Source organism: Prosopis cineraria, unplaced genomic scaffold (assembly GCF_029017545.1).
Source record: "Prosopis cineraria cultivar Desert tree isolate PC_DT_omini unplaced genomic scaffold, ASM2901754v1 PC3, whole genome shotgun sequence".
NCBI classification, from domain to species: domain Eukaryota; kingdom Viridiplantae; phylum Streptophyta; class Magnoliopsida; order Fabales; family Fabaceae; genus Prosopis; species Prosopis cineraria.
The window spans coordinates 2,783,081-2,808,381 of NW_026555334.1; the positions used below are offsets into that span (position 1 = coordinate 2,783,081).

Here is a 25,301-nt window from a genome sequence, read left to right on the forward strand (position 1 = left end):
GTCTTGTAATATTTAATTAGTCAGGCAAGATATAAGTTTACCGTGAGTCTTATCTTTTGTGAGTTAATTAAAAAAAAAAAAGTTCAAGTGGCAACTTGTCAATACCATATTTGACAGTTCACAAATATAAGAGTGAAAAATGTTGAATAAAGAATTGTGTTGGTGTAGTTATATGCATCAACTTGTCATTTGTAATAGCATCCCTGCACAAATAAACAAGTTGATTTTTATACCCACTCGATATAACAAGTCAAGATCTTGAACCTTGATGTAGGGTATATAGGCAAACTTGTTCAACATTTTTAAAAAGACAAAAGCAAATCAAAGTATACTAAAGTTTTACACAAATTAAACTCTATATAATGAATGAAACTAAGTGAAGAGCCATGTAAGTTTACCTTTGTTCTATGTAGCTAATGGTTTATGGATTCCTTTCCTTCTCTGGAGAACTGAATATATCATTTTTGGCTTCCCTTCATCCATGCTTCCTTTCGCTCAACCTCCAATTCAAAACTCAGGCAAGGCACAATCAAATATCTAAAATGAATCATGAAGAGAAAAGATTGGTGTACGGAGTATTAGGCGGCTACATAAATGAATGCTTTCAAAGTTTAACCTAAATAAGCTAAAGAAATGGGCCGGGCTTAAAAAATAAGCCCATGAACTTAACTTGGACAAACTTTCAACATAATCTATCAATCTTTAACATTTTTTATTTATCATAGGGGAACAATATTTAAGACTCAAAGACTGTTTAATTTTAGTTGGGACCAAAAATTGTAAAATTCCAATAAAGAAATAAAGGTTCTTGCGTTATAAAAGCAAATGGGGTTAAGGTGTATTTTTATTCATAAACTATTCTCTGAGGAGCATTTAGTATCCTAAATTATTTGTTATAGTAATTTCACTCTTAAAGTAATAAAATGTATCATATTTACCTCTAATGTTAAATACTCTAATGTTGGTAGTTAAAAATACTGATCAGGACTTACATTTGACCAAAACACATGTCATGCTAGGAGGGTTCCAAAGTATGCTACATTTTAGTTACTTCAGGAAAAAAATTGCTATAACAACAAATAATTTAGGACACTAGATACTTCTTAAAAAATAGTTGAAAGATAAAAATATACCTTAACTCAGATCCACTTAGCATGATAGGTGACATTTTGGCCAAACTTAAGTCCTAGTCAACATTTTTAACGGTCAACATTAAATTATTTAATGACAAAAGCAAATATGTTATATTGTAATTACTCTAGGGATGAGATTGCTACGACAAATAGTTTAGAATATTAGGTGCTCCTTGAAAATGGTTCTTGGACAAAAACACATTTGTCTAGAAAAATTGGACATAAACAAATTTGAAATTCCAAAACAATTGTCACCCAAAATTTGATATTATCTATTTGCATTTGATCTTTAATAACCTGATAGAGAACATTGAAATTTTCAGTAGATCAATATAATTATTGTCAAAATTTAGCAGTCAGATAAATAAATGGACAAAGATACAATTTTTTCTTGAGAGTATTTTTTGAGGAGCAATGAGTGCCCTAACTATTTGGTGTGGCATTTTTGCCCCTAAAATAATTAAAATGTAGCATTTTCCACTATAACGTTAAGTAATCACAAACATTCGTTAGATAATTAAACTACCTTTTCTCATATCACATTAACAATCAACATTTATTATTTAATGTCGTGATACTTAATAGAATGTAATGGGTTAATTATAATTATGTTTCATTAATATTAATATTGTTATATTTTGATGTGTGTGTGCGTGTGTGAATTTAAATTTGGATTTGTAACAAATTTTATAACACACCAAATTTTTTTTTTATAATTTAACTCAACCATAGTTTTTGGGTACAACCACCCAACACATTTTTATATCAATAATTTTAATATAAATATTTTATAATTGACTTCAACTCACACAATATAACATTTCAGATAAATTTTTACCTCCCACATGCCATTAGGCTAAATCACATTTGTCCATCCTTATACTCCCAACAAGTAAACTAAATCATATTTGTCCATCCTTATACTCCCAACAACAAGTAATATAAATATTTAGTCAATTTTCAACACAAGTCAGTTATTTGGCCTCATAATCATACCATTTTAACCAATTCAAAGTAAACTAAATATTAAAATTACAATCATCCAAAGTGTACCAAAAATAGAAATAGTTTGAAAGGCATGACATTTACATATTCATATAATTATCAATAAACAAAAAGCCCTAATATTGGCAATATAACACATTATAAATCATAAATCAAATACCCAAAAGAGACAGTGGATCTATGCCACTAAACCTCTGGGACTCCTCCACGTGTCACTCGTGGCTCTTCTCCTGAAAATTGTTAACCACATAATGAGACTCAAAAGTTCCAGTAACCATAGCCAATTTATGATAGTGTATACAAACAATTAAGTGTGTGCTTACTAAGTGAGAATTAAAAATAATATAATTCCAACAAAATATAAGAAATATTATAATACACACAAATAACCATCCTTATATCCCTCCATTAACCTCGAGCCGTAACCCTCACTCGGTGCTAAATTACCCGACCAAAGGTAGATTAGCTCGAGCCCTTACAAGCCACCTATTGAGCTCCAATAGAGGCGTACCACGTGGCACATAAATACAACAACAATAGCAAGTCTCCCAACACCTCCCACAATAATCAAACAAATTCATAATAATATTGCACAATTATACAATATTACAAAATTCATAATTTTCTCAATAATCACCCATTAACATGAAGTAACACTAATCACAAATTAAAAGCATGGTTACCTTGTGGCTTTTTCAATAAATTATTCCTTACAATTTCTCTCCCACCACAATCTTCACCAATAATACAATCTACAAATAACATATTATTTATAAATATTAGTTTTAATTTTTTGAAACTAATAAAATAATTCAATAAGAATTAAAAAATATAACATAATTCCTAATCTCAATCTTAATACAAATTTAAAGTCAACACTATTAAGTAAAATTTTTAATTCCTCTTTTAATTATCAATAACCATTAATAATCTAAAAATAAGCTTCTAAACTAATTTCTATTATCAAAAAATTTTTTTATTTCATAAATTCGGACCTAAAATATCCAAAATTAAAAATTGAGTCTCTAGCTAGCTTAGAATCATAATCCTATAGCCATAATAATTATTTCTCATCCCAAATAATCATCTAAACCTTAATAAATCAACATATATTTTCAGATCTAGTTTAGAATTTGATCCATAAGCCACAAATTCAAAGATCATCAATAAATTTATACTCTAAAACATTTATTATACTACCAACAACCTCAAAAACTATATTTATTCAACATAAATTCATCCCTTTTCCAAATCTAAATTTTCTACCACCACAAACTCAGAAACCAAAGAGGAAGGATGATTAAGAAAAATTTTAGAACACTTACTTAGTCTTGAAAAGCTTAAAATCACACCCTAAATATCCTATTAAAAACTCTTACCTTAAAAACTCAGATCTCTCGCACCAGCGAAACTAGACGCTCTCTCAGCCTCAGCTCGCGCACAAGGAAGAATGAAGAAACGAAGGAAACAGGTGAGTTTTTATAAAAATTCAGTGGGTCCCACATCTTTTTTTTTATTATTTCTCTTTTCCTCTCTCCCCCTTTTTTTATTATTATAATATATACGCAATGATTGCAGCACGCGGTGCCGAAAGTAAACTCGTTCTTCTTCTTCTTCTTCCCTTTTTTTTAATACCTTTTCTTTTTTTTATTATAATAATAATTTAATAATATTTTTTATTATTTTTTAATTAATTTTTTAATTTTAATTTAGAATTATATCCTAAGTTAGATTTAATAATCATTTTCTACTAATTTGCTTACCTCTAAATATTTTTAAAATTTCTATTAATTCAAATTAACTATTAAAATTTAAATTGGGATGTTACAAATCTCCTATCTGGGCACTTAAAATTTATGGCTTTGGATTTTATTCAAATCCAAATTTTGTCTTAATTTCTTCATATTTTGAAATCCTTTCTAAATTCTAATTATTTCTAATCTCCATATGCATATTTGAAACACTACCTAATAGTAACTACCTTTATTATTTAAACTACCTAGATAAAAAATTTTAAACACATGGACTTGAATGTGAGATTTGAAATCTAAATTTACCAATCTAAATACTATCTTAAGGTGTCAAAATTAATGTTTTTATTTGAAATCTATTTAGTCTTGGTGAGTATTCAGTCAATATAAAATATTTTCAATTAGTATAGTTTATTTGAACAAAGTATGAGAATAGGTTGTTAATAACCAGTGTTTTTAAAACAAACCGAACTGGCCGGTCAGACCGTAGACCGGTTTGGTTTAGAGGAAAAAGCTATTTTAGGGATTGAGCCGGGTTGAGCCGTTTCGAACCGGCAGTCTGACTGGGAGCCGAAATCAAGCTGAAAACTGGATCCGGTTTTCAAAATTGGACTGTTCAAATTTTTTTTTATTTTTTATCAAATTTTTTTAATCATTTGATATTATGTTATATTATGTAGCTTATTAAGTCATGATAAACTTAAAATATTTAACTTTGTTAAGCTAAATAGTAATTTCATATGTCTTTCTTATATTTAAATTATTATATACATATATAATTTTTTAATTTAATTATTACATCACTGGTTGGACCAGTGGTCCAACCCGGTTGAATTATGCAAACCGTGAACCGCTAACTTTTTCGGTTCAATGTCCGGTTTGATTTTGAAAACATTGTTAATAACAATATATTATTTCATATATACATTTTACTTTTAATCCTAATATTTTTTTTTCCCATCTCTTTTACTTGTTCCATCTAAATGTTAATCCTTTTATTTTAAAAAAATATTCAGAACAATCATTAGTTGGCTCAAACACTGTTAATTTTGTTGAGGTGGACTTAACACTATTAAACCTATTGGATAGCTAGGAAAAAAATATATTACTTTACAAAATTATAAGTTTGTATGATTAAAAATTTGGTCTGATAAAAAATAGGAAGAGACAGAATAGCAAAAAAAAGCATAATGGCATTGGATCTCAACAAAAACAAAACATGATTAAAGTATGCAGATATGAAGTAGTATTTTTCTTTATCAAAATCTATTCATTTAATGTCAAGTTTATCATTGTATAAACAATATATAAGTTTTTTTTTTAATTTTAAACAACTCTTCATTTAGAACTCATATTAGACAAAGTCTAATATGAGTCAAACCAAGCAAGACCTAAGGACCCGTACTTTTTGGGATCTGTAAACACCTTGAGCTGGACAAATGAACTTCTATAAGGCCCAATTTGGTTCGAATTCACTTTGGTCAAGTTTAACTGATTAGGGTATTACACAACACTTATCTTTTTTACATATTACTCATATGATGTAGAAAATACATGAACTATAATAATAATAATAACAATTAAAAAAAAGTCTTTATGATAACGTTTTAAATTTCAGCCAAAAAATTGTAAATTTTTTATGAATCATAAATAGTTAAGTAGTCGTGGTCCATATCAAGTCCTTCTTGAATATATTTGTCTCATCCAAGTAAAAGATGATAAGATGACAATCACATGTCTTCAAAATTATAAACAAATACTCAAAATTAAGATAACAAAATAAAAAAAATAAACTCTTCATGCTTATTTTGAAAGATAAGAAAAAAACCTCCCAATCAAAATACAAGGCTTTATCATCAAGTGTTAATTCTAGTGCAAAGGGCTAAGATATCTTAAGCATGGAATCTCAAATTTGAGTTCGTAAATGAAAGAAATGTCTTTTGGAAGAGCCAATGGCACCTCACCCAATTAAATTACTACATGTTTCATTTTATTTTTATTTAATGGGAATGAGGATTCTATGCTCAAGGTTTTTTTTTTTTTAACCAGCATTCTAATACTCAAAGTTAAACGGTGATTATTAACCCAAAATTTAACTTAGGGCTCATCTGAATTTCAGTTAAGTATAATTAATTAAATAGTTAATTTTAATCATAATTGATTATGTTATAGTGCAATCTATTTGGATACTATTTTTTTAAAAATTGATTTAACATAATTGAAGATATTTGGATAATGTATTCAGAATTAATTTTAACTATATAAATTACTATAAAGGACATTACTTTTTAAAATTAAATGATTGATAAATTTGTATCTAATATTATTAAATTTTTTAAATTTTATTTAAAAAGTAAAATATAATATTTAAATTATATATCTGATTAATTATAAAAATTTAAATTATATTAATATTAACAATTTTAATTTATGTAAATAAATAACTCAATATATCTTAGTTCAAATAAATTTAATAAAAGAGAAAAATTTAATTTTAAATATCAAACATCAATTTTACAATAACTAATGAAGATGATAATATACAAGTTAATCTCTAATGATACCACGAATATGAGCCATATTTGACGAAAATATTAATCACTGCCTAAAAATTTTGGCAATATAAAAAATGTAGTAGTATAACAAATGACGCAAAATCTTTCTCTCTCTGGACCTTTGCAATAATTTTTATAATGACCTTCAATTTAAAATTAAATTAAATTAATTTTTCTTTGTCAATTAATATTTTATTTAAATTATTTTTATAGTAAGTGCTAAATAGAGGGTAATGATTGATAGGAACTTATACTATTAACTTTTTTGAGATCCAAAATTTAAATTTTATTAAAAAAAATATAGAAGAGAAGAGAGTTTAGTTTTATTTTTCTTATAGGGAAAATTGATTTTCTGGAAAAAAATCGATTTGCTGAATAATTTGGTGTTTGGGTATATAATTGAAAAATTGATTTTTTGGTCCAAAAAATCGATTAAAATGCATATCCAAACACGCACTTAGTTAAAGTGTGTAATGTTGCCAGTTCGTTAAATTGATATGCCATTTTATTTTTATTTAACGGGGATGAAAATTCTAATGCTCAATTGAATTTTTTAATTAAAATTTCTGATATATATACAATAAATAAATAAGATATATATCTAATAAATAACATAATATTATTGCATATTTCCAATAAAAAAATCAGTACATTATTATTTAAGGCTAAAATAAACTATAGATTTAAAGGCATCCGAGACTCCAAACTTATTTTTTGTACAAAGTATCCCTTTAACATTTAAAGACAGTATAATTAGAAGTGAAAATATGTTAGATCAAGTTAGCTTTTGGCAAAATTAGCTCGAGCCTATGTGGTAAGTCAGAGGTTTAAACTTGACCTAAAATTTGTAGAAATTTTTTTCACAACTTAGATTTGAACCTATCTAAAGTTTAACCTTGATCTAAAAGTTTATTTAAAGATAGGCTTTTTAAATAGATTTGCATTTTGGTTTTAAAAGTTTCAAATGTATTTTAGGATTACTATAGTATAGAGTATATAATCTGATTTATCAATTATAATATATAATAATTGAAAGTATTTACTAACTACATGATAAAGTAGCAACATCAAAATTAATAAGTCCAATATGAATGAAAAACATAACTATAAATAAAAAAGAATAGATTGATTAAAAATCAAATGGTGAAATTGATATATTTTTAATATATAGGTAAATAAGCCAGTCTGTTAGGCTCATATGCTAGATTTAAAAAAAAAAAGCCTGATCTATTTAATTAAATAGGCTCAATTAAATGTTTGAATTTGGCCTGAAATAAGCCAAGTTGTGAGTCTCTATTAGAGATTTGGGCTATTCTCACCTTTAAGTGCAACGTAGCTACTATTAATAAAAGTTAATTTTGATAGTTAGTTGATCAAAAAATAAATAAAAATTAAAAAAATTATAAAAAATACCAAGAAAAATATGGAAAAGGATGCAAAAATTTTAAACAAGGAACCCAAAAAAAACAAAATAGGTTTAAGAAAATTTCTTGGTTTTCTAATTTTTGAAATTATTTTCTGATCAATTAGTTGTTAAAATTAACTTTTATTAATGGTAAAACTATATTGCATATTTTTTAAAAGTTAACAGCATTATACAAAAATAAATTTAGAATTTCAAATACTTTTGACCCTATAGTTTAAGGGTCAAATTACTATTTAGGCTTAGTATTTATTAGTTATAAATATAAATATTAATATAAATAGTCATCCATAAAATAAAAAAAAAACATAATATATCTCACTATTTTAACGAATAAATATTTATTACTCGACTTAAACTCTATATAGTATATATAAGAAACATATTTAGTTATTTATATATTTTATATAATATAATTTTTTTAAAATCCTATTTAGTCATACATACTTTGGCCATAATATTTACAGTCCAGCTGGTCCTATCTTATCATAAAATATCTACTAAAATTTCTCATGTTGTTCATAGAAATTTTTTTGGCATGCTTATTGCAATTCATTATTCATTATTTGATATTTTCTATATGTCATATATCAATTAAAAAATGCGTTATTGATAATTGATAAATAAATATTGCCGATTGACTTCAGTTGACAAAAATATTAATGCCTCTCGTGAGTTACACTCTAAAAAGTTTGAGTTTCTTTGGCCAAAAAAAAAAAAAATAAAAATAAAAAGTTTGAGTTTGTAACTTCTTGTATACACACACATCAAATTTAGGTTCCACGTCTTTTTGAATTTTCTATTCAGAGCACCTGCACGTGTCAGGTGACGTGGTTAATTGTTATTAAAAGGAAAAAAAAATTAATTCTTAAGGAACTGAAATTAAATTTCATTTCAGCCAAAATCAGAGACTACTCCTCCTCCAAATCTCAGATCTACGAAATTGCACTCCCAACTTCAAAAGATTCACTCTTGCGAGACAAGAACACCGTTAAACGAATTCAATCCTGAAAATTCAAAGAGCTTTTTCTGGCTAAGTTTTTTCTTGGATCCGTAGAAAGTTTTATCATCTCCTGCAAATTCTAGAGTCTGTGCCGACACTTATATTTATATTTGGTATTTGGATTTGGATTGCATATAGAAAGCTTGAATCATGTGGGGTAGTATCGCGAATTTGAAGGAGAACTTGAACAAGATCGCCCTTGATGTTTATCAAGATGACGACGACGACGAGGATGTGCTAGAGATTTATAGCAGGCCCAACGGATTCAATTCTCCCATCTCCGATCGGAGGAATTCTCATAGTTTTGCCCACTCAAAATTGGGTCCAAGGTCACCGCTCTCAAACGGGATGGATGATCCTGCTGCGTTTAGTTCTGAGGTGCCACTTTTTTCTTGGTTTCTTTCTTGAGCTTGGATTTTCAATTTGTACTCTACCAAGATTGGGTAATGTATATGCTTTTTGGATCTCTAAGGCGCTTGCCCGATTTTAGTTGGATGAATATGGTGGAGTTAGTCTATTGAACATATGGGTTTTAGTCATTTTCCCCTTGCTTGCTGTAATCTGTGTATGGGAAGCATTGAATTTGTTTTTGAATGCTGAATAGTTTAGGAACCGGAACATCTTCTCAAGATAGAAATCAAGACGTTCATTGATGATTTCGTTGTGCTTATGCTACTGTTTCAGACTAACATATTCGTCTGGGATAAAATGGATGTGGGGTGTTCTCGAACAACGTGTCTTTTTGACGATATAGTATATGGTTTCAAATTTTAACCCGGAGCACATTAATTGTTCATTTATATTTAGAGTATTTTGGTGGTCAATCTTGCTCACTAATTCATTCCCAATTGTTGCTTGGGAAGTAGGAGTGTAAGGGCCATAGTGGGAAGTAACAGATCATTATGTTTTATTTATGTCTTATATGACTCTATTCCGTCTAGAGGGTCAGCAAGTGGATATGAAAAGAAAATGGGAAAATACACAGATCGATGACGTTATGAACTTATCCGCATGAATTCATTTCTTTATATTAATGATTAGGTAATTTATGTTTACCAATCATCAAGTGTCGCTTGGTTTTAGTAAGTTTTGGGTTGGCCTATTTTGATTTTTTGCATTTTATCCCAAATTATAGATTAAAAATTGGCTTTATTTATTTATTTTTCCGTTGGGGTGGGGGGATAGCGTTGTGAGTTTTGCTCCAAAATTGGTTCTCCTTTATATGCAGAATAGCATCCACGTACTATCAGGATTGGCTGTGAAAGTACATTGTCCATGCTAGTATGAACTGCTTAATCTATGTCACATTTTATTCAATAGATGTAACCAGTTAAGCAGAAAATTCTATTGAAATACTGTTACTTGTTCGGGGAATTGGTGGAGGATAATCTTGAAGAGAATGCATTTTGAAAAAATTGATTAAAAAATTGAGAGTTTTATGTGGGGAGTCCATTCAATTCCAGTCGTAGTTCTTTGCAATTACTTTTTGTTTTGGATATTGTTCAGGTAAATTACTTATGGCTGTGAAATTACTAAATAAACATATGCATTCTGTTTCTAAATATACGTAACATAATGATGGAAAATTGGTAAAATTGTACATTGTTTGAGTTGTTAGAGTTTTAGTATTTCTATTTAGTGTTAGTTATTATTGGACTGTTTTAAGTTTATCTGAGTTAGCTTTACTGTCAAACTAACTGTTCTTGAAAAATATAAGGCATTTTTTACTGAATTTCATTCCCAATAAATTAGTTAAGTATCTTTAAACTAACACTATCTTTCTGCATTTGCTCTTATTTAATAGGGTATTTTACTTAAAAAGAAATATAAACTGCTTTTATTCATTAGTGGCATTTTTGGAAGAAATGCATGAGTTACATCTTGAAACACTAAAAATGCCTTACAGTTTTTAACATCTAATCTCTTAAAAAATGCTTCATATTTTTGAATAGAGGGAGTAATCCAGAAAGAAAGAGAAAGAGAGGGAAAGTGGCTAAGAACAGAGGAATAGGGAGATCTAGAGAGAGAGAGAGAGAGAGAGAGAGAGAGAGAGCACAATAGAGAGATAAGAGACTTAGCTGAATAGTCCACCAAATAATTCTCATTAAGGGTCAAGCAATATCTGTATTTACAAATAGGTCTTGTAGCTTCCCAGTCTCTCATCTAACGGCTAAATACATCTTACATACCCTTAACAGCTCTTAACGGATATTTTATTAAATAACCTAACTAACTATTTTTAACTAACAATTCAGAATTATAAATGCACAACAGTTTCAGTACAACAAATAAACACACGTCTCTCCCTTTAGCTCTGAAGATCTGCGTTGTGTGATTATTATATCCAAATTGCTGTAAAAAAAGTCAAACTAGGAATAGTTACTTTTATTCTAGGATGCTATAATGCAGTCTAGCCGCCCAGCATGAAATTTAGGCCTGGATCCTAAACATGGTAGTTTGAGGCTGGAACAAATTTTGGGGGCTGGAATGCATTATGTACTTGCCTTTCCAAAATATGTTTTGGGTGTGTTTCCAAATATGCTGGTTTTGATCTCATCAAAACAGGTTAAGTAATTTGTTTTCCTTTTACTTCAAAGAAATGACCTGATTGGGAACAGGTTAGTCTGACTAGATAAAGGAAGAAGTGAACAAGTATTAGGGGTTAAACAACATTCTCAATTCTGAATTCCTAGATTGCCTGTGAAAGTGGCTTTTCTTGTTTTCCCGCAAATTCACTCATTTACCAACAAAGCAGTTGTGCGTTTATTTACTTTTCCTCACCATATTGCCATTCTTCCACATTAAAAAATTGGTTCTTGTTTGTTCAAAAAGTTGGTGCCAATTGGTGGAGACTTTGTTGCTTTCAAGGTTTGTTTTTTTCTTCTTTCCTTGACCTTTTTATGAAGTGATGCCATTTCTTTCATTTTGATCTTCTTATTGCAGATTGAACACTACAAATCAGAGATTAAGAGACTTCGGGCATCTGAGGCAGAAATCAAAGCACTGTCTGTTAATTATGCATCTTTACTAAAAGAAAAGGAGGTATAGAAATTTCTTTTTTATATGTTTAGTGTTTTGGAGATTTCTTTTTCTCTTGTTTCTTATGTTGGAGCTGCTTGATTGTAAGATTGTTTCAAATAGCTGCTTCTTTTGCTGCCAGGTGACCTTACGACATTATATGCCATATCATTGTTATTATCCTAGAGCACTGTTACTGGTTTTGTGTGATTTTGGCTTTTTGATATCCTGAAGGACCTGACCTTGGGTCTGTTCAAATAAAGCGAACTCAGCTGGAATGCATCATTTGAGGAACAAGTGTTGCTATTATTTTTTGGTTGTGTTTTAATGTGTGTCCATGGTCCTCCCTTGCCCAAAAGAGGAAAAAATTATAGACTGATATGTTGCAAACATTTAACAATACAACAACTACAATAACATGCCTTATCTTACAAAGTAAAGTTAGTTGCATGGATCAAATAATGCTATTAACATCCATGCATGAATAGACATTTGTTTGACAATATAATTATTATTATTTCCTCGTTGTCTTTTCTGGGTTTTGAATGCATTTGATATGTCTCACTGTCCAATCATTTCAACTTAACAGGACCTAATTGTCAGATTGAATAGCGAAAATGGCTCATTAAAGCAAAATTTGGAGTCAACAAGTAAAGCTTTAAGTGTCTCCAGAAATGATAGTTCTGCAGCATCTTCAAAGGGCACTGATCCAGTGAAGGTAATCTTTCATTCTGGTTCAAACTTTGTTGTGGGGTTTAATATGCTTTATTCAATTATTGAACCTGTTGTAGTCTTTTGTTTAATCTCTGGTATTTGATGATGCTTGATGGTGCCCATGTGAAATTTTAAATATTTTTTGCACCCATTTTGAATGATATGATGCCGTATAATGTTAAAATATCTCATAAACATCCAGGTTTTATTCATTATGCATTCCTTGAGTTTTGAGGACTAGCAGTCATGTCATGTCTTGTATTTTGAGATGGATCACTGCTTTGTGCCAAACATTTCAGTGATCTGTGGGTTTTTCATCTGCCTTGCAACACTTGTTTGCAATTATGTCTCTGTTTTAATATTTGGCAAAGGGTAGAAAGATTTTATGCTACGTTTGGATGTGGGGTATTTGGATTTGTGTTAAATCCGCCATTGGAGCCATACAAATTTATGGATTTGGATTTGATCCAAATTTAAATCCATATTTTATTATAAATTCCTTTGTGATTTCAAATGTCCCATGCACTCTAGTTATTTGAAATGTCAGTCACTCTAATCCTCATGTTCTCTTCTCGTTTTCATTTTCCATCTACCTCTTTTTATTGTCTTCGAATTTGAATTTTTTTGTACTACTCAAATACTTTATTTTAAATCTAAAATCCAAATCCATCAAGCCAAATGCCACCTTATGGAATTTAATATTCCTTAATCATGGTAAGAAGTGGCATTATTGGGATTGGTATTAGGGTGAGGTCAACACTATTTCTGACCTTTGTCTACTTCAAACCCTACTGTAAACTTTCTGAGTAGTTATTTTGTGACAGTTTGAACTTTAAGGGAGATATCTTGTAGCCAAAAAAGTTAAAAGGAATAGAGTAGTTTGACCTATATATGCAAAGAAAGAGTGCCTTAATTTGAGATATGTGGTTTGACATGGAAATGTTATGGTGTTCCAGAGGGTTTGTTGTTGATCTTGTGAAATCATTTGTTTGTGTACCATATTTAGTCTTGGCCAAATTATGTTAATCCTTGTTGACCACTCTTGAATACTTCTGCAGGGAAGTAGTGATCAAGTTTCCAATCGACATCATAAGTTTGCATCTCATGTAAAAAATCGTCATGCTGGAAGCTCAAAGCTCAATGGTGTTGTTTCAAGAAAGGAATCTATGAACAATGGAATCATATCTGCTTTGGATTCTGATGCCATTCAAAATGAGATGGAACCTAAACAGTCTGATTTGCAAGGAAAGGACAAGGTACCGTGATTTTAGGTTTCTATTTATTCATAATTACTCAATGCATGTAAAAGATTAACTGAGGTGCTATTAGTTATAAACCTTCACAAAGTTGATTTTTTTAGCAAATAACTTTTGTAGTATATATTTTCTTTCTCAAGTCCTTGACACTGAGTTTGCTTTTTTTATTTTTTTTATTTTCAACCTAGGAGAATGGCTGTTCATTTGTTTCTTCAAATGCAAATTTTATTCTGTCTGGCCATTTTCATTTATTTTACTAGGCTTTTATATTTGTAATTTTATTTTTAGTAATGAGTGAACTTGACAACAGATGTATGAATGCCTTCTAGGAGGTTGCAGAGTTGGTGGACGGAAGAAATGGCTCCACAGTTGCAGCACAACATACTTCTGAGATTAGAAAATTGAATACAGAACTGGAGAAGGAACGTGATAGACTGGCAAAAATTCAGCTACAATTTCAAGGTCTCTTTATTCTTCTACATTTGGAATATCTAGTCAAAATTTTGCACATATGTTTAAAAGTTGACTGATAATTTATTTTTCTTCAATGACAGCGGAAGTGACATTAAACAAGTCCCTTCAGGAGGAGCTTAAATTATCGAAGATGGAAATAGACAAAGTGAGTTATGTCTCATTTGATTTATTGGCAGCATGAATGCATGATGCATTAACTCTATCAGACATTTCTTGTTCTTGAGATACCACACAGCTTATGCTTATCTTATTGAGATAACATAATAATAACTTAAAGAGGGCAATTGACATGAAATTATAGATGCATGTTATAAAATTGAAACTTACAGCATATTATGCACCTGTGATGTCACTTTCTGTTGTCATAGTTAAATTTGCATCAGTGTCTGGGTGCTTTTAAGCAGGCCTGTCCTTACATATATAATATAGTGATACGAAACAATCAATCAAAAGCAGTTTTATTTTGGAAAAATTTTAGATCCTTCAGGAGTACCATTTTAAATTGTGGGTTTGTATTCATTTTACTGTGTTATTAAGCCATAAGGCAAGGTGCTAGCTTTAGTCAGGCACCAAATGCCACTCGCCTCTTGAGTCTTGACGCCTTGGGCTCCTTTTGATGGGTATAAGGCAAGTACCTTTGGTGTCTATCCGATAATGTCAGTTGAAGGTTTGTTTTCTGAGGAGTGACGCTGCTGACCCCTCTTGTTTTGCATTAATGAGCATGATGCTGTTGTTGCTGTTGGTCCCTCTCTATATTATTAGGTCTATGCTGTTGGTCCACTTAATATTTGCTTAGTTGTTTAAATATAAAACTGTTTTATATCTAAAATATAAATCTAAGATAGGAAATTTTTATAATAAAATATAGGAAAATTTAAAATTTAAAATATTAATGAATTTTCTGATATTAAAGGGAAGTTTTAAATTTAAAATATTGGATAAGATAGGATAGTAAATATTTAAAATATTATATTAGTTAATAGTTTATAAGATTTTGTAACCTAAACAAATATAAACAAACCCGGAGCGGAAGAGGGAATTGGGAGCACTAGAGTCATCAATTATCTATCCTTTCATTTATATGTTTATGTCTTTTTTTGTCTATACATATTTTTTTTTCTTATTGTACTGCTTTGCTTTCCTAGGGCAAGCAAGCACCTTTCTAGCAGTTCTCATTTCAGGCATTCTACAGGGCGCCTTTCACCTGTGACTGCCTTGATTTTACTGTTAATAATAACTCACACTAAGATATGTTTCCCTCTATAGTTTCCTGTTTTACGAAATACTGATACCATATCAATTCTGTTTGAGGACGTGGCTCACTAAGTAGTTGCGTTTAATGTAAGGGAATAAAGCATGTTGCTCCTGCAATTTATGATACCAATTTGAATTGAAATTACTAATGTCATAATAAAGATTGATTCTTTCTCCAATGCTTCAAATTTTCCATCTAGCCTCTTTCTGCAAATGATGTTTTGGGATCCGAGGAAGGATAACTTGACTTCCTGGTTTGCATGAATGAACTATATTGTAGAATCATTGATGCTTTTTCCATGCTCATATTTATGGTTTGATTTTCCTAGTTTTTGGTTGTCTAATACATGATAATCATGTTATTGCTTGAAGACATCAAAGGAGATGAGCAAAATACATGATGAATTGAATGAGAAAGTATCAGAAATAAAGTGTCTGCGAATGGAGTTGAGTAGACGGGAGGATGAAGATGCAGATGCTGTAGATAGCTTGAAAAAATTAATCAAAAGCCTCGAGAAGGAAAATGTCACCCTTAAGGTTGGGATTTTTTTTAATGCTTTATTTCTATGATTGTAATTCAGCCACTGTATATCATGCTTTTCTGACGTGATCATATTATCCTTTGTTACTAGGTCGAGAAGAAGGAGCTTGAGACTGCACTGGAAACAAGCAAGAAGTCTTTCACTGGTAAAATGCCAGCAGATGCTTCTCTGATGGATTCAAGCAGTATGAGTGAGGTGGACCTCAGCTTCATAATATTTTTTACTTTATTGGTTACAGATTAAAATTTATGTTAATAACATATGCCTTTTCTTTTTTTTTTTGGGGGGGGGATCGGGACATTTACTTTTGGAAACAGATGCCAGATTCTTCCAAAAGTTTTCCAGAAAAGGAAGAAATGGAAAGATCCTTGCAAAAGCTAAGTAAAGATTTAAAGGAAACCCAGGGTGAAAGGGACAAAGCATTACAACAATTGACCCGCCTTAAGCAGCATTTGTTGGAAAAGGTTTCCTTCTTTGTACTTTTATTTATTTGTTTGTTTATTTATTTGTTGATTTTATTGTTGTTGGTGGTGGTGTTGTTGTTATTTGTATTTTGTTTCTTCTAAAGAAGAGTTAATTATGGCTGAGTAGAGACAAGCAGAGGACAAGTTCTCTTGATACTGTCATTTTTACTTCTATGTCATTTTGTATGCATTGTTATTGCTCCAGATGAACTCAAACCAGTTCGTATCCATGTAAACAGGTTTATAGACAATGTGTTTACAGAGTTAGGTTTACAGTCTCTATTCCAAAAGTTAGTAAAGCTGAAATCTTGTTCATTAGTGCTTGAGCTGCTTTTCACCAATTTCTGTTATCCCAATTATCTTCTTATTGCGATTATGAATGTGGAAATATGCATGTTGAAATGTACATCTATTGATCTTAGTGATGGCTCAGCTGTGAACACTTTTGAAATTCTAGATATTGGAGGGATGTATGGAATGGAAGACAGTATTAGCCAGAATGAATATGGCAGCTGGAATTTTAGATATAGCATAGGATTAGATTCCTATTAACTATGGAAATATATGTTAATCAGTTTTGTAATGCTAAATACAGGGACAATTTAATATAACTGCAAGCCCTATTGGTTTCATTTTGATATAATAGTTGGTTGAGTTATTTTTTGTTTGTTCAATAATACTGAATTCATGACCTGCTTCATTTCTTAGCCATGCTCTTGACCTCAAAAGTTGCTATTTACAAGCTTCCTTTCTCAGACTACCATCTAATGCTTCAATAATATATCATCCCCTTGCATACGATGATCTTAGAAGAGTTATTTACATGATTTCCTATTGGATTCAGTATGTTAACCTATTTGAAATCATAACTAAGGAGGATTTCTTTGTTGCTTGCTCTCTAGGAATCTGAAGAATCACAAAAAATGGATGAGGATAGCAAAGTCATTGAGGAACTACGTGAAAGCAATACCTTTCTAAGGGCACAAATTTCTCATCTTGAAAAGAGTCTAAAGCAGGCAATTGCAAGTCACGAGGAACAGAAGATGGCAAGCGGCAGTGAAGTCCTTAAGTCCAGGGAAATCATTGATGATCTGAACAAGAAGCTTGCAAACTGTACAAGCATAATAGATGCTAAGAATACTGAACTTTTAAATCTACAGACAGCTCTTGGGCAGTATTATGCTGAAATTGAAGCCAAGGTATTAGAACTGGACAGCTATTCTGTTGGTTGACATTAATGTGTTTTAGTTGGGTTATTGGCACTTTTTCTCATTATTGTGCCAGAGTTTGTGTGCTTCTATGCATAGTTGTATGGGGTATCTTACATCTGTATTTTTGTTTGGTTAGGAACATTTGGAAGAAGAGATGGCTCATGCAAGAGAAGAATCAGCTAGACTTTCTCAACAATTGAAAGTATGACTTTCTTATCATTTTGAAGTATGATCTATAGTCAGCTTTTCTTTCTTTAAATCTGTTAGGTTAACAACATTTTGGCCTTTACACTGAAATTATATTGGAAATCGCAAGATAAAAAGGCTGTTTCGCCCCCACTTTTGTGCTGAATTTATTCAGTTTAGTTTAGTTTTCATCTTGTTATTAGTATGGAACTTCATCTTTATCTTGTATCCTTGTGTTACTATTGTTGCTATGCTGGTAGGATAACTTCTATTTGCTTTTGGGAGCCCATCTTTAGGATTCTAATAGGATAAAAATTGTCAGCACAATATCCTTTAATGAGATGTACTACTATGTGTCGAATAGTATAACATCAGATAGTGTGAAAAGGAAGCATGGGGGTGACAAAGGACAGTAAAGGGGGAGCTACTGATCCAGAAGAAGGCACAAAGTTTAGGAACCAGGGAGGACAGAAAGTAGAGGAGCAAAAGCAGTAAGTAGGGATGATAATGAAGGGTGAAAGTTAAAAGAATTACTTGACAAAAGTATATAAAGAGGAAAACTGAGAAGGAAGGGGGTCCAAAAAATTTTGGTCAGGTGTTGTTGGAAAGAGACAAGTTCTTGAACGTTGGCTAACCTTTTTATTCTTGAAACTACTTTGGTATTCTGTAGGCACATAGTGTTTGTGTGGTGAGGAGTTTCCTATGAATTGGCATTAGAGCTGTTTCTCTCGGAGGTATGATGATCAAGAAAATGTGGAAGTGGCCAAAAAGAAAAACGTGATCTTGGGCTGTTGTGCTTATTTTTGCAACTATGGAAAAATATATTGATATGAGGCAACAGGCCTTCGTCATCTAGCCTTGGAATTCTTGGAGATTCTAACTGATAGGATCTGATTCATCTAGCTAGGATTAAATATTGTAGAACGAAAGAAATATAAATCATAACTACAGAGCGGGTAACAAATAAAACTGAAATACAAAAAAATAAATAAATAAATAAACAAGCATATTATCATGGAGTGAAATCTTGGTTAGTTAGTACCATGATTTCCATCACCTCCTCAAGCTAGGGAATAGATGTTGATCATTCCCAACTTGTTACTGAACTCTTCAAACATTACTCTAGCCTTTGATTTAGTCAGCATATTAGCCGCTTGAGTCTTAGTTGTGTTAAGGTGCAATTTTGGAATTGGTTTTACTAATCAGTGGTTAGAAATATTTTGAAGACATGGGAGTTTTCTTATACATAAGAAAAGAATTAAGAAATTAGTTATTCTTATAGATTGTTAGAATTTAAAATGGAATTTGAATGACATTAGTAGGATTTGGATGGATTAGGATGTTCATTAAGAACCGAATAATGCCTATAAATAAGAGGCAGTACTGTACTGGTTTTTGAATTCGATTCTAATAAGATTGCACCCTTCAGATTGCTTCTCTATTCTCGTTATCTCTCTCTTTTCCTCTCCTTTTTTCTCTCTTCTCAACTAAGTACCATAACAGTTGTGATTATAATTTTTTGTCATCCTCTTGAAAGTTCTTTCTCAAGTATATTAATGGGGCAATATATTTATTTTTACTACATCTGATAGGTAAATATTGAAGTTTCTAGTTCAATAATATAATTGGTCATGCTACTGACAGGATGCCGATCACAGAGCAGAAGTATTGAGGGGTGAAAGGGACGAAATTTTGGCCAAGCTTTCACAGTCTGAGAAGGCTCAATCGGAGTGGAGAATTAGACTTAGCAAGCTTGAAGAAGACAATGCCAAACTGAGGCGAGCTCTTGAGCAGAGTATGACACGGCTAAACAGGATGTCTGTGGATTCAGATTTTCTTGTTGACAGGTTAGCCTGCTTGTGGGTTTGAATTATTATATTCATATCAGCTTGGCTGTGATTTTGGTTTCTTGCATAATTATAGTTGATTGTATTAGACGAAACAAATTTGTGCAAGGGGGTATTGATCTCCAAATTTATCTATTGATCTTTTATTTAACGAAAAGTTTCTGATGAATGTTACTCTGTTTATGTGTATTTCTCTGTGAGAAAATCTGAATTTAACTCTACCAGTGTGTACAGTAGCTGTGGGGGTTACAGAATGTAAATAAGAAACTAGATGAGAATAGGATGAAAGAATTTAGCCTTCAAGAGTTTAGTCTCTCTACAAAAAACTGAAGTCCTACTTCCCTTTGGCAATGCAGCACCTTTTTAAAACACATGTCATGGATGATTATCTCATACCTTTTCTCTTCTAGACCTCTGGTTCCCACCAAAGTAGTTATGTCACTGCACGTTGGTTCTCTATCTGGTGTAGCTGCCCCAATGGCCTTCTTTCTTCTAGAATAAATGTACACATTTGTGCTTTCATTACGCCCTCTCCCCATTTAGCAGCTACTTATTCTCAGGCTGAAAACCAGGGAATTGAGATCGAATGGCATCATACTCTTCCCATGTGTTATAATATTCTGATAAGTGAGTCCATTTGACAGAGACTTCAAGTTGTCCCTTAGTTGGAATGTGTTTAGAACTATATTGGCGTGGTTCCAAGATAACGTTTTGTCAAAAGCAACACTGTTCTTACTTCTGTCAAAACCACGTTTGGCATTCCAAAGACATGGTTCCAAACATGTTAGTAGAGTTCTATTTAGGGCTTCAGGTTGCAATTCCATGTATTTGGTCAGAAACTGCTGCCTGATACTCTGTAAATTTTATAAGGACCATAAATTCTTGGACTCAATTTTTGTTAGTTTTCTTAGCTAGGGACTTAAGTTTAAAATGGCATTACATAAAAAACCCCTTGTCTCGCATTATTTGATTTGAGATTATGAGATTAATTGAATGAGCAGTTCATAAAATTCAATCTTTCTAGGATATTCAATATTATAGTTCCTTACCATGTCAGTTTCCAATTCTTGGTCATTGGGATTCATGGGCACTACAGATTAATATTTAAGGATATATATTACCTCTCCCTTTTTCCTATAAAAAAAATGAAAATGATTGAAGTTTTCCTATTTGGAATTGTGTTAGGACTTAGGTCTGATTCCAATACTTAGGTCTAATTCCAATTACTTTGGCTGATTATTCACAACTGCATAGTACACATCATGTCTTCTGTATGCCTGGCTCTTCATTTTCATCTGAGCAATCTCTGAACTACTCTTTGTTGGGACCCACTAAAGTTTCTATTTTAAACTCAGAACCATATAAACAGAAAGCAAACAAATTGGGGAACGTTGTTATTGTTCCACCAAAAAAATATTACACTATACCAGCTTACAAGATCCAACCCAAAACCCGTATTACAGCCAAAATGCAGATACGCATATCTGCAAACAAGGATTGATGCAAAGGTTATAGATATACCTCTGCTACAGAATATTGGACCACACAACTACAGAAATGATGCTGACAGCAAAAACAGATTACAGATTCAAAATAGGGTATGTATAGTGGGTTTTGGGTCAGAATAGGGTAAAAAGTCATCGAGTGAAGTGGGAGAGACTAGCCTCGTAAAGGCTAGTGTGTGCTTTCTTTACTTCTTATTTTTCTCTGTAATCATATGTAAAACTTGCACCCTGCTAGATTGTTGCTAATTTTAATATCATTTGGAGCTTGAGTTCCATCAAGGTCATCCTCCGGCTTGAAGAAAGTGGATGGGTCCTCGCCATAAAGAGCTTTTAAGGGAGTGAGGCTAGTCGATCTGTTATAGATAGGGCTGAATCAGTACTTAACCCAACTAAGCCATTTTACCTATTGCTGTGGCTTATAGCTTGTAAAACACATGTTTGATGGTGAAACCAGAACTTTAATTGATAGCTGTGCCAGATTAATTAAACAATTTGCACCCATAAAAGGTCAATAAACACCCTATTGAAATCTGTAACAATGGATGTGGAGTATCCATTTGAATGGACCACTTCCTGAACTAAACCAGATGCTACATCCTTTGCTGGAGAAAGTAATGATGGAGGCAAAAAAATGGGCATAGTTGGTAAACATTCCACCATCACCATAATAGTGTCAAATCTTTAAGATCTGGGAAGACAGGTGATGAAGCCCATACTTATATCTTGCCATGCATGTTGAGGTCTAGTTGCAGGTTGCTAAAGACCAACTGGGAAATATATCTCTCATATTAATTTAGTGAAGCTTTGTTCTGTTTTTAAGTATTTCTTAGCGATAGAATTCACCTCTAGCATTCAAGCTACTAGCCTCTCCATGAACAATCTGAATTCTTCCTTGCCTTTCCCTGCAGAAGACCCTCTTAAAATACCTAGCTGATTGATTTTCTACTACTCTCTCTTCTACTTCTGGACCTCACTAGAGTTAATTATGCCATGCCACCTTTATTCTCTATTTGTCTCCTATGGAGCCACCTTGCCAGTCTTCTTTCTACTAAATAAGCTTGCACTAGTGCTTTCATTGCGCCTTTTGGGTTCATCACTGAATTCCTCTAGATATGAATTTAATTTCTATTTTGTAGCGGGGGTTCTTGTCTTTTAGTAACTTTCATACTAATTTGCTTTATATTGGTGTCAGGCGCATTGTTATAAAGTTACTTGTAACCTATTTCCAGAGGAATCACAGCAAAGAGGTATGTATCCTCCTGAATTGCAGTTTCTTTTTATGCATTTTGGAACTATAAGGATGGGAAGGAAACCCTTGTTTCTACAATCATTTAGCATGGTTTTTTTGCGCCTGTGCTAGGAGGGTATACATTTATTGACTTAGATCCAGTGCTTCTGATGCTACTTGCGTTCTTATATCCGCAGCCTCTATAATGCTATGTTCACATTAATTTTTCACGTTTGTTATTTGAGGACAGGTTTTGGATCTCATGGTTCGCATGCTAGGATTCTCTGATGAGGACAAGCAAAGGATAGGTATTGCTCAACAGGGTGCCGGTAAAGGTGTCGTCCGTGGAGTTCTTGGGTTACCTGGTCGCCTGGTTGGAGGCATCTTGGCGGGTAGTCCTGCTGAAGCAGCTGCAAATGTGGGATCCGAAAACCAGGTGAGTTTCTTTGGGTCTGCTGTAATTTTTTCCCTTTGGCGCATTGACTTGTCTAGCAAAATTGTGGAACTTCTGTGCACTTACACCCTGTTTGGTTAGTCAAGAGGAAAGGCACTTCTTTTCTTTACTCAAAAACAAGTTACTGCATCATATGTTGTGCTTACGAAGCTTGGGTGTGTCTAAAGCACAAGGTGTAGTTGACACAAACATAGTGCATGATTACTAACTAGTACATGATTGGTTATTATCTAGTTACTTGTATCTTACCGACTATCGATTTTTCCATTAATTGTCATTTGCCCCACCTCTCCACCTCATAGTGCACGAACTTTGAGTTTAGAGGAACAGATTGGGTCATTTGAGTTTGATTGAGATGCATGTTCTTCTTACCTGGGTGGGACAAGAAGGAAGTGAAGAGGGCCTGTTTGATTTCTGTTTTTAAAGATGAAAAATAAAAAAGTTGCTTGAACAAGTGTTTTAGGTCCTGTTTGTTTTTTGTTTTCGAAAACAGAAAAATTTAAAAACTTTTTTGGATAAGTATTTTCATTTAATTGTTTCTAAAACTGTTTTCATTTTTTGTTTTTAAAAACAATAAAATAAAATAAAAATAACTTTAAGTTGTTTTCATTTTATTTTTCTTGTTTTAAAAATACACTACATTAATTATTGAAAATTACAGTTAACTTGACCAATATCTATTATTAATTACCATTATTAATTATCTATAACTATCACTATCAGTTCATTTTTTTAATTATAAAACTATTTTTAATTGACATAACCATAAATATTTTTATTTTATTTGTTTTGAAAAATAATTTTTAAAATTGTGTTACAAAACAGTTTTTAAAAGCAAAAAATGAGAATAGAAACCAAATAGGTCCTTAATTTTAAGTGTTTCCAAAATTGCTCACTTTTATTTTTAAAAATAAAAAATAAAGACATTTTAAGGCTATTTTCATTTTACTTTTCTTGTTTTAAAATGCATTACATTTGGTTATTAAAAACTACAATTAACTTAACTAATCTCTATCATAATCCACCATCATTAACCGTCGACAATCGGTCATTATTGGCCATTTTGTAATTCTAAAATTGTTTTTAAATCAACACAATCAAACAGATTTTTTTTTTTATTTTGTTTTGAAAAAAAAATTTAAAGACTGTATTGCAAAACTGTTTTTTTTTTTTTAATGGGAATACAAACAAACAGGTCTTTGAGCAGCCTGCTGTGATCTTAATGTGGTCTTCTCACGAATGTTAATTGTATGACTCAAACTAGATGTGACTAGGTTTTCTACATTTGAAAACCTCGTAATATTTATTTTGATGTGAAGTTTTCATTCTGCATCTTCAGTGTAGTAGCTCTAAGTACTTTTCCTCTTCTTTCAGTCATTTGCAGATATGTGGGTTGATTTTCTGCTCAAGGAAACACAAGAAAAAGAGAAGAGAGATTCAGCAGAAAACAGTAGTACTGGCTTGTATGGAAGTCCAAATACTACTCTGCCGCCATTTTCCAGTCAAAGACCAACCACCGGAACAGCATCTGTTTCATCAATGAGTTCATCATCTAACCATAATCTCAGCCCTCCACTGCACGGAAATTTCCCGCGCTCCGAACGTCTCAGCTCCGAGTTTTCAACAGTGCCTCTCACGCCGTCAGATAGCAAAACTACAAATGCAACACAGCCTACAAGGTACTAAAGTATACGTTGGATCATATGTAATTGGTAGAAAGTGTAGATCATTGTTTGTTGAATAGTGGCCATGCAATGCAATCTGGTTCAATTCATTCTTTCACATTCAATATGCCTCATTTCAACGAGTGAAAAGCCCCCGTGTCTTGTGGATTATCTTATACAATAAATAGTTCTGAAAATCTTATTGTTGTACAAGGCTTATATATACATACATATATGTATGTATATGTAGTGCAATGTCACCATTTAAATGTATATAATACGGAGTTTGCCAGAATGATATATAAGGATATGATAATCTTTGGTGTGATGGATAACACTGTAATGTTGGATCATGTGACTCTTTGCCCTTTAAAAATAAAAGGAATAAATGGATAACGCATACAATATGCTCTCTCAGGTAGGACTGCTTGAATGCATTTGAAGCTGTAGTTGGATTTGAGCCGAGATTATCATTTTATCCCTTTGTAAGTGATTATTAACATTAACCCAGTTCTCGTTGGTCCATCAGATTGTAGTATTGTACCCGTTTGATTTGTTATTTTAATATATGAATAATATTCTCCTACAAATTGATATTACTTGATCATTATCAC

At 31.7% G+C, this 25,301-nt stretch overlaps 1 protein-coding gene across 3 annotated transcripts in view; it reads left to right on the plus strand.

Moving 5' to 3' along the window:
- Positions 1-25,301, plus strand: part of LOC129305828 (golgin candidate 3-like) — a 27,403-nt gene extending 2,102 nt beyond the window's left edge. The window contains exons 1-16 of one of the 3 annotated variants that reach the window (XM_054945962.1): positions 8,772-9,248; positions 11,814-11,912; positions 12,478-12,606; positions 13,661-13,858; positions 14,188-14,320; positions 14,413-14,477; positions 15,959-16,123; positions 16,219-16,323; positions 16,446-16,592; positions 17,495-17,791; positions 17,940-18,005; positions 19,634-19,836; positions 22,534-22,588; positions 22,820-23,005; positions 24,398-24,702; positions 25,106-25,301. In XM_054945962.1, the coding sequence (XP_054801937.1) occupies positions 9,021-9,248; positions 11,814-11,912; positions 12,478-12,606; positions 13,661-13,858; positions 14,188-14,320; positions 14,413-14,477; positions 15,959-16,123; positions 16,219-16,323; positions 16,446-16,592; positions 17,495-17,791; positions 17,940-18,005; positions 19,634-19,836; positions 22,534-22,588; positions 22,820-23,005; positions 24,398-24,702; positions 25,106-25,109 (2,385 nt within the window). In that variant the 5' untranslated portion in view covers positions 8,772-9,020 and the 3' untranslated portion in view covers positions 25,110-25,301. Of the gene's footprint in view, positions 1-8,771; positions 9,249-11,813; positions 11,913-12,477; positions 12,607-13,660; positions 13,859-14,187; positions 14,321-14,412; positions 14,478-15,958; positions 16,124-16,218; positions 16,324-16,445; positions 16,593-17,494; positions 17,792-17,939; positions 18,006-19,633; positions 19,837-22,533; positions 22,589-22,819; positions 23,006-24,397; positions 24,885-25,105 lie in introns of those variants that run through there. The other 2 variants (XM_054945961.1, XM_054945963.1) reach the window with 2 other exon arrangements.